Source organism: Euleptes europaea, chromosome 12 (genome assembly GCF_029931775.1).
Source record: "Euleptes europaea isolate rEulEur1 chromosome 12, rEulEur1.hap1, whole genome shotgun sequence".
Taxonomy (NCBI): Eukaryota; Metazoa; Chordata; class Lepidosauria; order Squamata; family Sphaerodactylidae; genus Euleptes; species Euleptes europaea.
Genome location: NC_079323.1, coordinates 48,849,328 through 48,865,877, shown reverse-complemented (window position 1 = coordinate 48,865,877; position 16,550 = coordinate 48,849,328). Strand labels below are relative to the sequence as shown.

General features: G+C 38.5%; 1 protein-coding gene across 2 annotated transcripts in view; it reads left to right on the top strand.

Annotated features, from left to right (window-relative positions):
• The window catches only part of ROBO2 (roundabout guidance receptor 2), a 504,839-nt gene that overhangs the window by 362,747 nt on the left and 125,542 nt on the right, over positions 1-16,550 (top strand). For both annotated transcript variants that reach the window (XM_056858915.1, XM_056858916.1), the window contains exon 6: positions 13,512-13,636. In XM_056858915.1, coding sequence (XP_056714893.1) covers positions 13,512-13,636 — 125 coding nt within the window. The remainder of the gene's footprint in view (positions 1-13,511; positions 13,637-16,550) is intronic.

Here is a 16,550-nt window from a genome sequence, read left to right as displayed (position 1 = left end):
CCTGGAGAAAATGGCCGCTTTGGCCATTGGACTCTATGGCATTGAAGTCCCTCCTCTCCCCAAATCCCACCCTCCTCAGGCTCCACCCCAAAAACCTCCCCCCCATGGCATAGAGGGACCTGGCAACCCTATCCATCTGGCTTCATGTGTAGGAGTGGAGAAACCAACCCAGTTCACCAGATTAGCGTCTGCCACTCATGTGGAGGAGTGGGGAATCAAACCCAGTTCTCCAAATTAGAGTCCACTGCTCCAAACCACCGCTCTTAACTACTACACCATGTTGTAAGTAAAAAACCTGCCAGTGCATATAAATGAAAAAAAAATGGTGAGAAAAGAATACAGTAACTGCTACAATAATCATGTATGGCATAGACACATGGGCAGGCATATTTGTTTGATTGGTTCTCGTAGGTTATCCGAGCTGTGTAACCGTGGTCTTGGTATTTTCTTTCCTGACGTTTCTCCAGCAGCTGTGGCCAGCATCTTCAGAGGAGTAACACTGCAGTGTCTCTCCTGCAGTGTTACTCCTCTGAAGATGCCGGCCACAGCTGCTGGCGAAACGTCAGGAAAGAAAATACCAAGACCACGGTTACACAGCCCGGATAACCTACGAGAACCAATGAACTCTGACCGTGAAAGCCTTCGACAATATATTTGGTTGAATTTGTGAGTGGCTGGCGCACTGAACTCAGCAGCAAGGGATTGTTTTCCTTGGTTTTTTTGAACACATGAAGCTGCCTTATACTGAATCAGACCCTTGGTCCATCAAAATCAGTACTGTCGACTCAGACTGGCAGCGGCTCTCCGGGGTCTCAGGCAGGGGTCTTTCACATCACCTACCTGCTTAGTCCCTTTATCCGGCGCTGCTGGGGATTGAACCTGGGACGTTTTGAATGCCAAGCTGATGCTCTACCACTGAGCCACATCTCCTTCCTTGTGAGGAAGCTGTTAATGTGAAAGCCTACCAACTTCTGTGGCTAGCCTCCGAGCGGGGGGATGTGGCTTGGCAGCTAGTTGCTCTTCTGCAAGTCCGATGGCTTCCCTGCCCTCGTGTTGCTGGTTGCTAGTGAGCTGGTGGCACAGTGAGGCTTTCCAGTCAGGTGGGCACTGAGAAGTGGGCCAGGGTAACAGCCAGATCTCCAGGGAGGACAAGGGGAAAGAATGACACTGCTGAGTTCAGGATTTGCTGAAACAAGGACGGATTCACTGATAGGGTATATGACCCTATCTGTGTTTTGTGAGCCACAGCTAAGCCATGATTTTATTATGTCTGAATCAACCCAATATGTTCTTTGTTTCATTTTCCTCTTTTCAATCCCTAATATAAAGGAGTAGTTGATTTCAAGGAAATTTCCTCTTAATTTTTATTTTACCCAAGGATTTAAAGGAAAAAAATTCTTACAAGTTTGGGCTACAGATTTTCTGTTCTGTAACAAACTATTGGGGAGTGAAGGATAAGCCTTGATATTCACACTGGTTTTTGGTTAATCTTTCTTCAGGCACCAGAACTGCCACTCCCCAAAATAAATTTACCATGGAGTTAAAACCTGAGAGAAGTCCAATATTTAAGTAATTTATTGTAGCCAAAGGAGATATGCAAGGATAAAATCTCCTCTTCTGTGTCATTAAGGTCAAGAGGAGATTAAGGCCACAACAGTTTTTCAACCCATAATCCTAGATATGTTTTTTTAAAGGAAAACCTTTTTACTTTGTGTCATATTTTTATTAACATATACAAGTTGAGTATCCCTTATCCGGACATCCGATATCCGGACTGATCCGAAAACCGGACCTTTTGAGCCGGCATGCAGGCATTACTCACAGGCCCTCAGCAGTGCCATTGATGGTTCAATGTACACAAAATTATTAAAAATATTGTTTAAGATTACATTCAGGCTATGTGTATAATACATATATAAAACATAAATGAATTTCGTGTTTAGACTTGGGCCCCATCCCCAAGATATCTCATTGTGTATGTGCAAAAATTCCAAAATATTCCAAAATACAGAAAGAACCGAAATTCGGACCACTTCTGGTCCCAAGCAGTCCTGATAAGGGATACTCAACCTGTAGTATGTTGTATATAATTGCACTTGTGCTATATTCACTCTGTTGCCTGTGCCATTAAGGCTGCAATCCTATGCATATTTATTTTGGAGGAAGTCCACAGATCTTTCTTGCAAACATGAATAGAATTGGGCTGCATGCTCATTTAGAGACCTGTTGGAGAAAGGAATATATGACCACTTGAAAATTTTTGCAGTTAAGAGTTCACGCCATTTAGAAAAACGAATTAAGCCAGACATCTCACCTTTCTTGCCATTGGCCATGTAAATTCTTTTTTTATATGAACTGAAGGGAAAATATCCAGCTGAACTTATTTGGGTAACTTCAAATTTAAAAAATAGCATTCATTAATACTGTTGTCCAGATCATCCTAGATATGTGTTTATATTAAATATCGGCAATGTCAGTATCTTATTTCTAATATAATATTTCTGAAATATCAGGATCTGTGTTCAAATGCAGAAAGGATAGTTTAGAATCATAGTTCTTTTAAAGTTATCTTGGAGAGAATCCCATAATGAAGAAGATTAATCTACAAACGTTTTTGATCTTAAAATTATCTTTAACTGTTCTTTTTTGCCAGCAATTTTTGTTTCAAAGATAGCACTTCAGTTGCAGAAAAGCCACTTCTAGAGAGAGTAAGAAGCAGGTTAAATGTTTAAATAATAATTAATAAATAACAGTTATAGGCACTTTTTTAGACTTCAAAAGTAGACACTATAATCTAAAGCTTGTAATTGTATAGATTGTACTGGAAAGGATAGCACACTACTCAAGTGACTAATTACAGCAGGTAGAATTCATATTGTCTGAAACCTAGGTAACAGATGTCACAATACATGGTGCTGGGGAAAAGAAGAAACACAGGACTGGTCTCCACAGTTGACAAAATTAAATTGAAATATTGCAGTGGTTCTTTTTACAAATTCTGCTACTAAAATTTGGCCTGCTGCATTTCTCCCATGCTTGACCTACTGTAAATTTACTGTTTACACTTGAGTTGTTCCATAACAGATGTTGAGTAAAAACGGGGTTGACAGCCCTCAGCCCCCAACTCAACAATTCTAACATGAAAGAGTGCTGCCAGAATGAAATCACTTGTTGGATCAACTGTTTTCAATCTCAGTATCAGTCTGAGGTAGAAATAACCTGTCGATCATTGAACGTTTTTAAAGAGAAACTTGAAGTTATCTAAGCAACACTTCGGGAGGTTCTGTTTGTAAATCCCTACGGTCATTGGACATTCCTTGATATATTTCCATCAGCAGTGTCAGTGATGAGGAACGAGGGTGCTATGAGCTGTTGTGTCTATAACTGGATGAGAGAAAATGGTGCCTTGGGCTTTTCTCTAACCTGCATTGCAATCCTGCCTGATCCCGGTAAAGCTCAGTTGATATTTAAATTAGACAGCAATGCATCTATTTTATTGGATTGACATTTGCCAGTCTGTAGCTTTAGTTGATATATTCATCAAGGTTTAGAGAGGTTTGTCCTAATGTGAAGCTAATTTACTTCAATCAAACATTAGCAATGGCATTTGATGATGGGACAGGAGTCTCTCAAAGATGTTGTTCAGCTGATGGTTTCAGGCAGCTTTTTCAAATGCTATACAGGTACTTCAACAATTGCAGTTTTCAATAACTCCATCTTAAATAATGGAAATGAACATCAACTTCAGATTGACATGTTAATACAGCATTTGACTGAGTATCCACAGTTGAGCATAACATTACACATCAAGCATTCTGACCATTTCTTTTTTTCCCTTTAATTTTTTTATGTTCTCACCACACCATTGTAATGTCTTCAGCTCGCCCTGTTGGTAAGTAACCATCATTCTATCCATTTTAGCATGCCTTCATACGGTTCATCTTTCATTTTGCAAACTCTTAGAACTGTTTTTCAGCAGCTGCTCGCTACTAGTACTCACTGGTGCTAGTCTGTTGCTAGCTTTCTATAAGCAAGCAACATGTCAGTAAAAAACGCTTACTTTGTAAATGTTTTGAGGATTGTTTCAAGCCATTTTGATAAAAGAGGCTGAACTTCGACAGTTGGTTTATATTTCAAATTATGGGTTACTGCAGCACAATCATGCTTATTTTCTAGATCACTGAAAAGAGCAACCATTGAAATTGGTAGGCTTTAAATAAATCATTTTTGTATTATATAAAAGGTATGAAAGTTTGAGAGAGGGAAAGCATGAGAGTTTGTTATCACTACAAAAATTCTATAGTCTGGATTTAGGAGCCAGTACTATTAAGGTTCCCAGTTAATGTTACCTTTATTTTATAAAGTAGTCTGAAAATTTGTGGGAGGTCCCTGAGATACATCTAGTACTTCAAATGTGTTGTTTGGTACGGTATCAATGAAAGAGAAACTTCTGGATGGGCATATGGAATTTTTAACCTTTACGGCACTGTTTACTAACAGAGCTGAATCTCAGAGACAGCAAAAGATTTTGAAATTAATGTTTTTAGGTATTCGTATTTCAAGCGAATAAAGCAAAAACATTTTAATAATATTTTCCCCCATGTAAAATTCCCGAGGCTTTCTGTAGTACTAAGTATTACGATAGGGATCATCTCATTGTTAAACTTTTACCTGTATTTGCCACATCCATTTTATAAACAGGCGTGAAAAATGTAAGCTTGAATTATTTCTGTCTCTTTCGGTCTTTGGTCAAAGCAAGGCATTTATAGCATATGGTATGGAATGTACATATGCAAAGTCAAACTCTGTTCTGCCCGAGGTGGATGGCAGCTGGTGAATATAACAGCTCTGTACCAAATTCCCATTAGCAAATCAAAACATTATGAGTAATAACTGTATTGCTCATCTCTAAAATAGCTGTTCTTTTTATTTTAAGCTTTTGAAAAGATTTCCTACAGGAGTTAACAGCAGATGGGTTCTGGAAGTAGGGTATTTATTCCTATTTAGACCATTTACTCTTGTTATTGCACACATCAGATGGGTTTTCCAGATGAACAAGTTAATATTTTCACCAGAATTATTTTTACTGTGTTTCACTGATGCCGTGTGAAGCATTTGTTCTAAGTACAAGTGAAGGTTTAGTAGAGGAAAATGAATTTCACTCATATTTGTTATTCTCATGGGACAACTTAATTGGAGCCTGTGAAATGCTCCTCATATACAATAAAACATTTAATGGATTAGTCTTCCTAAAGTGTTCCTATCCAGTCGCTCTGTCAGGTGTTCAAAGTATAAATGATTGGAGAACATTTTCCAAACACAGTCAACTATATTATATAGTATAATATGGTCAATTTAATACTTATACTTTATAGGAAAATGTAGTCAACTTAATCCTGGCCACCAAAAGGTAGCGCCCCCTCCCAAAAAAAAAAAGATTACAGCACCATGTTCTGTCAGTCTTTGGCAACCCTCCCAAAAACAGATTACAAGGAACCACCAAGAACACCTCTATACATGCCCCTCTTGTGTAGATAATGGTAGAGATGTTTTTAATATGGAAAAAATGGAGGAAAGTAGAACAATGTAAGTTGATTTGCGTCCTCATTGAGAAGAAATGGGAGAGAAGAAATAGTCGTTGAGTAGAAATAGCCATTTAGAAGAAATAGTCATGATGTATACCTGTTCTCTCCAGGATCAGAGGAGCATCTTATTATATTAGGTGCTGTGGAACACAGGACGGATAATGCTACTGCAGTTGTCTTGTTCGAGGGGTTCCTAGAGGCACCTGATTGGCCACTGTGTGAACAGACTGCTGGACTTGATGGACCTTGGTCTGATCCAGCATGGCCTTTCTTATATTCTTATGTTCTTAAAAGCAGGGTATAAAGTAAAATAAATAAAATTGCAACATTGAAAATAGTGTAAAGTATTAATGCCTGAAAACCAAGGTGCTTATGGTCTTGGATGAGGCATATGGTTTAGACCCCTTCCAATCTGATTTCAGGCCTGGTTATGGGACTGAAGTGGCCTTGGTCACCCTGGTGGATGACTTGCGCTTAGGAAATGGACAGAGGGAGTGTGACTCTGTTGATTCTTCTGAACTTGTCAGTTGCTTTTTTTTTTTAAAAAAATTATTCAATAAAATTAACAACAGCAAAAACAAAAACATATATATATATATGTAAACTTAAGAAAACACACCCTGAATTTCTATATTACAGCTTCATGGTTTAGTCCTCTATAAAATAGCTAGACTGTCATCTCAGAAAGTAGTCCTTTCCCACCCTTGATTATAAGATTTTCTATTTTATTTACAGTTCGTAACCATAGCTCGTCTAGGTTCATTGTATCTCCATTTTTCTGATACATTGTTAACTTAATTAATACATATATTTCTTTTACTTTAACCAACCATTCCTCTATCTTTGGAGTCGTTTTTTGTTTCCAATGTCTGACAGAAGTCATTCTAGCAGCAGTTATCATGTGTAACCCCATACATCATTTATATTTAGTTAGGTTAGGGGCTAAATTTAACAAAAGTATCTCAGGTCTACATGGGATATCAATCTCCATTCCAACAGATAGATATTTCACTATTTCAGTCCAGAACGTTATAGCTCTCTCACACTTCCAGCACTCGTGAATGAAGTCTGCTTGTTTTTTATCGCAATACCAGCAGTTGCTTTTTATACTATCGATCATGGTATCTTTCTGGACCACCTGTCTGGACTGGGGTTAGGAGGCACCATTCTGTGATGGTTCTGGTGGTGTTGGGGGAATGCTGTTCAACCCCTTGGCCTTTGGCCTATGGTTCCCACAAGGTTCCATCTTATCCTGTATGGTCTTTAACATCTACATGAAGCTGTTGGGAGAGGTCATCCAGAGGTTTGGGCTGGGTTGTCATAAATATGTGGATGGAACTCAGCTCTATCTAGCACTTCCATCTGATCTCAAGGAGGCGGTAGAAACCCTGAACCGGTGCCTATAGGCAGTTTTGGCATTGATGTGGGCCAATAAACTGAAGGTTAATCCCAACAAGATTAACTGCGGGCAGAAAGTCTGACCTGGGATTTAACATGTAGCTCCTTCTGGATGGGGTTGCACTCCCCTTGAAGGAACATTTCCTAGTTGGGGGTACTCTTGGACCCAGGCCTATTGTTGGATAAAAGTGCCTTTTACCAGCTTTGACTGGTTAGCCAGCTGGAGCCTTTCCTGGACAGAAAAGATCTGCCTGGCCACTGTGGTGCATACCCTGGTTACATCTAGATTAGTTTACTGAAATGCGCTCTATGTCAGGCTGCCCTTGAAAACTGTTTGGAAACTTCAGTCGGTACAGAACACTGTAGCCAGGATGTTGACTGGAGTGGGTTGTAGGGCCATATCATTCCAGTCTTGGCCCACCTACACTGGCTTCCAGTTTGTTTCCAGGCACAATTCAGGTGCTTCACGTGCCCTTGCCTTCTAAGAGAAGGCAAGTGGCAATCCAGGAGAAGGCTTTCTTGGTCATGGCACCCCAGCTGGAACTCTTTCCCCAGGGAGGTTCGTCTGTCCCCTGTCACCCACCAGTGGGTGATGACTTTTTTTTGTTTCGTTTGGCATTCCCTCAATTATTCTTCCTTCCTAGCAAATATTGTGTGTTTTGTATGTTTTTTATAGTTTTATATGTATTTCAACTTTGTTTTTTTAACTCTTTTAAAGTTGTTTTAATGAAGTATATTGGGGGGGGTATTTCAATGGTTTTATAATGTAATTTTATCTTGTATGTTTTAAATTGTTAGCCGCCTTGGCGGCCCTTGTAAGGGCAGAAGGGTGGGATATCCTTTGTATAAATAAATAAATATATTCATCTGGTCCTTCCCTAAACACCTCCCTTCACATGCTGTGATCAAATTGTGTGTGTGAAGTGCCATCAATTCGCAGCCGACCTATGGCGACCCCTTTTGGGGTTTTCATGGCAAGAGACTAAGAGAGGTGATTTGCCAGTGCCTTCCTCGCACAGCAACCCTGGTATTCCTTGGTGGTCTCCCATCCAAATACTAACCAGGGCTGACCCCGCTTAGCTTCTGAGATCTGACGAGATCAGGCTCGCCTGGGCCATCCAGGTCAGGGCTGTGATCAAATTAGTTATATTTAATTTTTAATTTGCAGTATTTATATTCTGCCTTTCCTTGTAGCTCAAGGCAGCTTCCAAGTTACAATTAAAACATCATAATTAAAACCAATAGAATAAAACCCCAGGAACACCCCTCCTCCAAAAAGATGTCTGCAGTTTATACCTCAATAAAAGCCCTGGCAAATAAAATGAACTTGTAGCACCTCCTGAAGAGTTCTAACAACATGCTCCCCTCAGTTCCTCCTCCTGATTGCAAACAGTAGTTTGCCATTATGTCTGAAATGGCAAACTATGGTTTGTGCTTGCCGTCTACTGGGATTGTAAACATGATTTACAGTTATCATCACTAACTGTCTCTGAATACACAAGCAAAGAAGGTGTGCATGTGTAAACATGAAGCACATAGTACTTAACGCAATGGCTAGACATGTATAGCCTTTTTCCTCTAGAGTCTTGCTTGGTGCTCATCCTGTACTGGTTGTGAATTTATGACTCTTTAAATGACCATCAAATGACAGGGAAAGACCCATTTTGACATGCCTGAAATTCTTAAGAAATTTCTTCTCAGATTTGGCTTTCCAGTTACCTGATCTTAGTTCTGAAGTCCAGTTAATGCATTAAGTGCAGTTCTAAGATTCTGAGTAGACCTGTTTAGGATGGCATTGTATGTCTCCTTCATTGTTGAGTGTTTTATTTCTAAATCTTCTAAAAAGTTTTCATAGTGTTTGATACCTTATTGGGCTTTTCCGCATAGGGTTTTTTTGGTTAGTTTTAGCTCCATACTGCTTCAGTTAATTCCTTGATTTCTGCAAGCAGTTGTGTCTTTAGTTTTCACTTCATTCCCCTCCCCCCATCCCCCCCCCATCTCTTTTGAGACCACTTTTACCCTGACTTTCATTTAAAAAAGAAAAAGAAATTTGGGAATTCTGAGAACCTGCTTAAACTATCATTACAACACTACTGTGTTATATCACTATTTTAGGACCTTAAAAAGGGGGGGGGGTTCTGTGGTGCCACCAAGAGCGATACCAATGCCCCATCTTTAAATGCCACCAATAACGACACCTACCTTTAAAAATCCTCATTATTTTAGCCACATGCAGGAGAAAATAAGCTGATCCCACAGCTGTAAAAACATACAGGGAGGGCGGGCATGTTAAAGAACCCTGCCCAAATTTACTTCCAATGCTTGTGGATCAACTCCTAAGAAGGAGTAACTCTAGCATGCGGAAAAGGTCATTGGTTCATCTTTGCCTTTTCTTCTTTTACATTACCTATGCACATGTGTACTTTACTACCAAAATAAAACACTGGCTCCCCTTATCTCATGATTAGTTATATCCATGAAATTCTTTTTGGCCAAGTTTCTTTCTGAGTTTTACTGGTAATCATGTGAAATTGTTGGTATTGATAAAACATTTCAAATGGCAATGTTACTGTGATTTTGCATGTTTCCAGCAACATTTTTTGCTAATGCTCTGGAGCTCATGTGATCATGAGTAAAACTCCACACTGAAATATTTTTTTTCACATTCATATACAAGATCAAATCAAGATTAATTTTTTTCATCGTTTTATCACTTGCACGCATATATTGTTAATGTTCCTTTGTGATACTAAATTTGGTGCAATGTGTATGCAAAGCACGTATTGATCATACTTTTCAGCTTTGGCCACTTCTTTCATCATTAGCTTTCCATATTTAAAAAAATAAAACAATTTTATGGTACAAAGGCAATACCCATACCACTCTCAGTGAATAATGGGGCCTTTGCCACTGCTGAGAATAGGATGGCTTCTACAGTTTAGCCCTGCACAGGTCTTGGATGGGTACTGCTTGTGTGATGTTCCTTGGTTCAGAGACCTTGTTGCTGTTATTTAGCCAAACACATCTGATATTTGTAGCTGTCATCAGTAGTTACTCTAAAAAGTCCAGCACCTCACTTAATGTTCAATTTTATGTCCAGAAAGGATTTGTCTTGACAGATATACATGCTTAGGCACTTTGGTGAACCAGACATCTCCTTACTTAACAAAAGTCATTGTGGTATATAGCTTAGAACCCAGCATGAAATCAGCAAGTCCCAGGTTCTAATTTCTACTCAGCCATGAAGCTTCCTGGGTCGACTGGGGAATCATTCTCTCTTAATCTAAGCTACCTGTCAGTGTGAGGATAAAATGGAGGAGAGGAGAATGATGTACACCATCTGAGTTTCTTGGAGGAACAATGGGATAAAAAATGACAATAAGTATATATGTTCCTGCTGTCTTGTAGAGTGGTATATAACTACAGCTACATTCTTGGTGTCCAAACACCAAACCTTGAGTGTCTCTGAGCTATGTGTGTGTGTGGATGTGGATTAAGCTTGAAAACTACATACACAGGTCAAGGAACAGGGCTGACAGAGCTGCGATGATGCTAACTCAGTTCAGTTATAGAAGAGAAGTAGGTTGCTAAGGTGATCAATCTCAAAGCCAAAAGATTTAAGCAATTAAACTTTCAGGTCTTGTGCAGACAATAAATTAACTACAGTTGAAATAGGACTTCCCGAACATATTTGTTTTAGATCTTGCAGCCTGAAGGCGCATGAGTTCCATCATGAATTAAAGATTTCATTTGATACACCATTTCCTTTGAGGTAAACATTGTGTTAATAAATCATGAAAGTCTCAAGCGAGCTTCCATTTTTGAACTGTAAGCTTTCCAAAGAAATTTTAATTACATTTTACAAAGGTTGATTTAAGGTTTGAATTAACCTTCTTAATTTTGATGTTTTCATTCTGTTCTTTTTCTAAGAAACTTTCTGTTAAGTTCCGGAAATATAAGAATTCCTTTGATTTCAGTCAACACTGTATTCATCATAATTACAATGGTAGTTAAATATTGTTAAAAACTATATATCATTTTTTAAATGCATAGCACAACTATGTGGAGCTTCCATTCAATTAATCTGTTTATCTTCTATCATCTAAATAACATAATGGAATCATCACTATTAGGGTTCTTCCCCATCACCATTTGTGGTTACTGTGAAATGTTTTACTTTGCTAAAATACACCTAGCTTCATGTTCCTTCATGTTCAACATGGGAGGAGCTTAAGTGCTTCAGTGCAGCTTTTTGAACAGCTGATGCTTATCAGCACGCAAGCTTTAGCATAAACAGTCATACCAATGAGTTGAAAATATACTGTCTTCACTCTGTATTGGAATTGTACATTGCAATGCTAGTTATTAGCAAATCGCTTTAGAGAAATCCATTTGAAATGTTTCACAACATTTCTTGCAACACTACATTTTCTCTTATAAGGCCAAATCATAAAATATGTTTATTTCCTATCTCTCTGAGCCATTTACTCAGGCACGAAAAGATATCTAGAGAGAGAGGCACTGTTATCATCTTGAGTAACACCCCAGTGCTCACAACTCCTGTCTTTCTGCCTCACTTCTAATTCTTCTGTAGAATACAATCTTCTGCTGTAAAAACAGCCCTGAACATGATGTGATTAACCTTAAGGTCCCATCCCCTCATCTCAAACCCCACCTCATACTTGGCCTGTGCTTTCTATTCATGTTCAACCATCTCATTTCCATATCAGCTCACTTGCCCAAGCTGCTATTAGCATAACAGAGCTTTAGCGTGACATTGATTGAAGCCAGCGCTTGCTGAATGCCGTATCAAAGCATAATTTGCCAGAAATCAAATCTAATTTACTATGTACAATATTTACTTTGCGTCAAAACAGTGTTTAAAGGGGAAAAAGTGTCCAAGGCCTCTAGTCTTAATTGTTGTTCTTTAAAAAAAATCATCTTGTATAATTTTCTCAAAGGCATGCAATATATTTTCTTTCAGAGTCATTGTTTTTGACTTGCAAATATCAATTAAACATAGATGTTTTCTATTTGGTTTTCTGTGACCCAGTTAATGTTGGAGCAAAAGCAATGAATGGTAATTACTGGATAGCCAAAAGCTTGGTTTATTACATTGCAAACGTTCTTTCATCAGGTGTTTCTGTGTGATGGATTTTTAGATGATTGTAGAAATGTAATTTAGTAGAATCAGCATTTTCAACAGCTGTTACAGGTTCTATGGTGAACATTTTTTGTGAAGGCAGCATACTTCGTTTGACTACCCTTTAGAAGAATGAACACAATTTATCAGATCAGACGTTTAGACTGCAGCTTTTGATTCTTCTTTTTGGACCTTGGGTCACTCATTAAGTCACTCCTTTTATGTATCCAGTTCATGAACTGAAGCTCAAGAGTGCTTGATGTATATATGCTTGGTAATACATATCTGTTTGTTGTAATATCAAAGGAAGAGTCCGAGTGCAATAAGCCCATGGAGAAAGCCTTCTGGTAGTATTTCATATTATAGTTTTATACTGGAATAATGTCAAGTGATAAGTAATGATCTTCTTCTACTTGATAATACATTATTTCATTGTGGAACCGTGAGATGAAAAAAGGATTTGAAAATAAGGTAGAAGTGGATGTTTCCCGCTCAATTTAATTACTGTTTTGTACTTGACTGAGTCATGCGCTCTGTTCCACCTGCCTTCCAGTTTATCCTTTTAGAACCTCCAATGTTAATTTCAGATGATCAGCTGCACTTTTCACATCAGGTTTTGTATACATGATTAAAACAATGCACAAAAACAGAATTGCAATGCAACTGCACATTTGTACTGTAGTACCGGTATGATTCCTCTCTACACTGTGATATTAACTTATTAAATCTCAGTATAATGAAAATCTTGATGCAATAATAGATCACATCATGATTCCTTTGTACAATATTTTATATCATGAATATGCAATTGTGAGATCAGTAACTTGTAATGAGGAAAAGATGATGGGATTGAAATGCATCATGGCATTAAGCAAACAATAGCAACTTTTTCAGAATGCCAGTATCTGGCTGCCCTAATCTGGACAGTCCCAGGCTAGCCTGATCTCATCAGATCTCAGAAGCTAAACAGGGTCAGCCCTGGTTAGTATTTGGAAGAGAGATCTCCACAGAATACTAGGGTCATGACGCAAAGGCAGGCACTGGCAAACCACCTCTCAACATCTCTTGCCTTGAAAATCCTATGGGGTCACCATAAATCCGCTGTGACTTGATGGCAAAAAAAAAATCTGGGTAGAAGTTTAGATGAAGAGAATGTTGAAAGCATCCCTATTTAAAGCATGAAGATATTGTCTCTGGCATAATTTTAGACTTGCTTTAGAAAAAGTTCATTCCTTGAATGTGTTGTCTATTCTTCTATCAGAATATGTGACTTCTATTAGTGATCTGGAATGAAAAAAGCTTCAACACAGTACTTAACACATACTTCCCATAGTTACTAAGTATTTTCAAGTCTTAATATCTTGCTTTCACCTCCCTTATCATAGCACCTCCACAGTTTGTGGTAAGGCCACGTGACCAGATTGTTGCCCAGGGCCGAACAGTGACCTTTCCATGTGAAACCAAGGGAAATCCCCAGCCAGCTGTTTTTTGGCAAAAAGAAGGCAGCCAGGTGAGTTTTCTAATATGTCAGTGTATTCAATTTTACATTGTTTAATGTCTGATTCATGGTATTAATTTATAGAATCTATCTGAAAATACATTTCATTCATAAAAAGATAAATTTCTAGTTGAAAAACTACACACAACTATACATATCTATTTGGAGAGAAATTTCTCCTACTATTGGGGAGGAACTGTGGCTCAATGGTAGAGCATCTGCTTGGCACGCAGAAGGTCCCGGGTTCAACCCCTGGCATCTCCAGTTAAAGGGACTAGGCAAGAAGGTGATGTGAAAGACCTCTGCCTGAGACCCTGGAGAACCACTGCCAGTTTGAGTAGGCAATACTGACTTTGATGGACCAAGGGTCTGATTCAGTATAAGGCAGCTTCATGTGTTCATCTCCCATATCATTGCAGTGATAGATTGAGCCTATATAGACTTGTGTTTAAAGATTTATATGAAAAGACTTAAATGCTTGTCTAATTATTGAACATTAACAATATTTTGTCTAACAATAATAACAAGTATTAACAATTATTATGATTATGATTATGAACAACAGTAATAATCACAGTTATTAACAAAATAATATTCAACCAGTATCTTTCATTAATAGTTTTGAGAGAGTACAACATTGATATCGAATGGTTTCAGTTTTTTCAGATAAGAAAATGTATTGATTCTAAAAAAGCAGAGCAAACATTTTGCTTTTTTCTGACCGGATTTGAAACTTTAGTTTTTAAAAAGCAGGCAGTGAAAGGACTTTTGACTCAAATGCGTAAACATCTTCTAAAATGCCTACCTGTGAAATAGGCAACCTTTTATAAAAAACAATAGAAATTCTTTCATTGTGAAATTTCAGATCAAGAATGGCATATAATATTTACATCTGGACCTACAAAAAGCAATAAGTACAGCTTTTATACGGAACTATTTTTAAAGTATATATCTATGATACTATATCCCCTATAGATTGAATAAGAAGTATCTGGCAAAAAGATATAAATGTTGTAAATGTGGACTTTTTTTTGCTGATTTTGAACATACCGGTATGTCATGTTCATTAAGATCTTTACGGCAAAAATAGTTAGAGAAGTAGAACCTTGTACCATGTACCGTGTATATATTAGCTTTTACCCCAAAAGTTTTGTTGTTGAAAATAACTAGAGATGAAATACCTTTTATTCATAAGACTAAGATTTATGACAACAGCTGAATTCCTAATAGCAAAAACCTGGGAAAACATCTAGTTCAATTATATTCAGAGCAATTTGATGCATGTATGTATGCCTTTAAATGATCCCTCACAAACTAGCTTCTGTTTTCCCCCTATAGGCTTGTATGGGAAGGGACTTACTTAGTTCTAGTTCTCTCTGTGTGTAGGTTGTAGAGCCCATTCCTGAAGGGAGGGTAGATCCGTGGAGGCTGGGAGCAGTACAGCTGCGCTGCCTCCTCAGAGACTACTCAACCACCGCGGAGACAAAAAAAAAAAAGATAAAAATCTAAAAAAGGGGGAAATGCTCCATTGCACAAAGCGAGGCTGTGCCACCAAAAAAGGTGGCACAGCCACGCTGCAGCTCGAGAGGCCATTCCCGGTGCAATGGGGTCAGGAAGCTGGCCAAAGGCAGCTCTGCCCCCAGAACCACCACCCCCATCCCGGAGCGGGCTTTTCCTTCTGGGATATCCCTGCCAGCATGGCTGCACTGGCAACAGGGGCTGGCAGCTTGCGGACGCCAGTGTGTTTATTTTTGTGCCGGCATAGATTCCACCTTAGTCCGTTATATGGTGGCACCTATACCAGTGCAGGGTCACACTGGCTCCTAAGGAGCTTTGCTCCCCCCTTCAGGAATGGGCTGCCTGTTCCAAGTGTGTTCCCTGTTGGAAGCAATAAAGAAGCCTATTGTTGAAACTGCCAGACTCTCCCGTGTGCTATCTGGATAGATAAGCTTACTCCTATACACCAGACCCCAGAGGATACTGTAAGTGTGGTTTGAAAAAGTTGGGTATCCGGCTGTACGCTCTTGTCTAATAGACCTTATCTGTTTAAGAGGTAGTAGGCAGCAAACACCTTGCTTTTTAAAAAAGTAGCCAACCTTTTTTGTATGTTTGGCATCAAACTAGTTTTGTAGCTATTGATTTTTTTAAAACTGTTGTTCTCTGCCATATTTATTGTTATGCTTTTGTTGGAATTGTGTTGTATTATTTATTTTGTCGAAGGCTTTCATGGTCAGAGTTCATTGGTTCTTGTAGGTTATCCGGGCTGTGTAACCGTGGTCTTGGTATTTTCTTTCCTGATGTTTCGCCAGCAGCTGTGACAGTGTCCTTCAGTGTTACTTCTCTGAAGATGCCTGCCACAGCTGCTGGCGAAACGTCAGGAAAGAAAATACCAAGACCACGGTTACACAGCCCGGATAACCTACAAGAACCAATATTATTTATTTGTCTATTAAAGACATTGACTTTTAAAGACATTGATTACTTCTTTTGACTTTGTTCCATGTCGCCTTGTTGAACTTCTGGCTTTAGAACTGACCATTATGTAGTGGTAATTATATCAGACTTGCCTATATGTAAAGAAAATTTTTGGAGAGTTGGCACAAAAATATGCTAAATTAATAAATAATATGTAAACAGTCCTAATCAGCCAGTTCTAATAAGTTCAAGTTTTAGAAAGCTTGTTTACCATAAACCTAGATGATTTTAAATGATATGTGTATGTATTATGTCATTAAAAATACACATTTAACATAATTACTGTTGCAGCAACGCTATACCATCTTAGTGAAAGTCATGATCACATGTCCCTATAATCACAGATGTCATTAGGAAACAACCTAAGGAAGCAGGTAGTGTTACAATAGGAGCAGGTGGTAGCAGGCATAGAAGGGTATGCACGTTCAAGTTCAAGCAGAAATTGTATTAG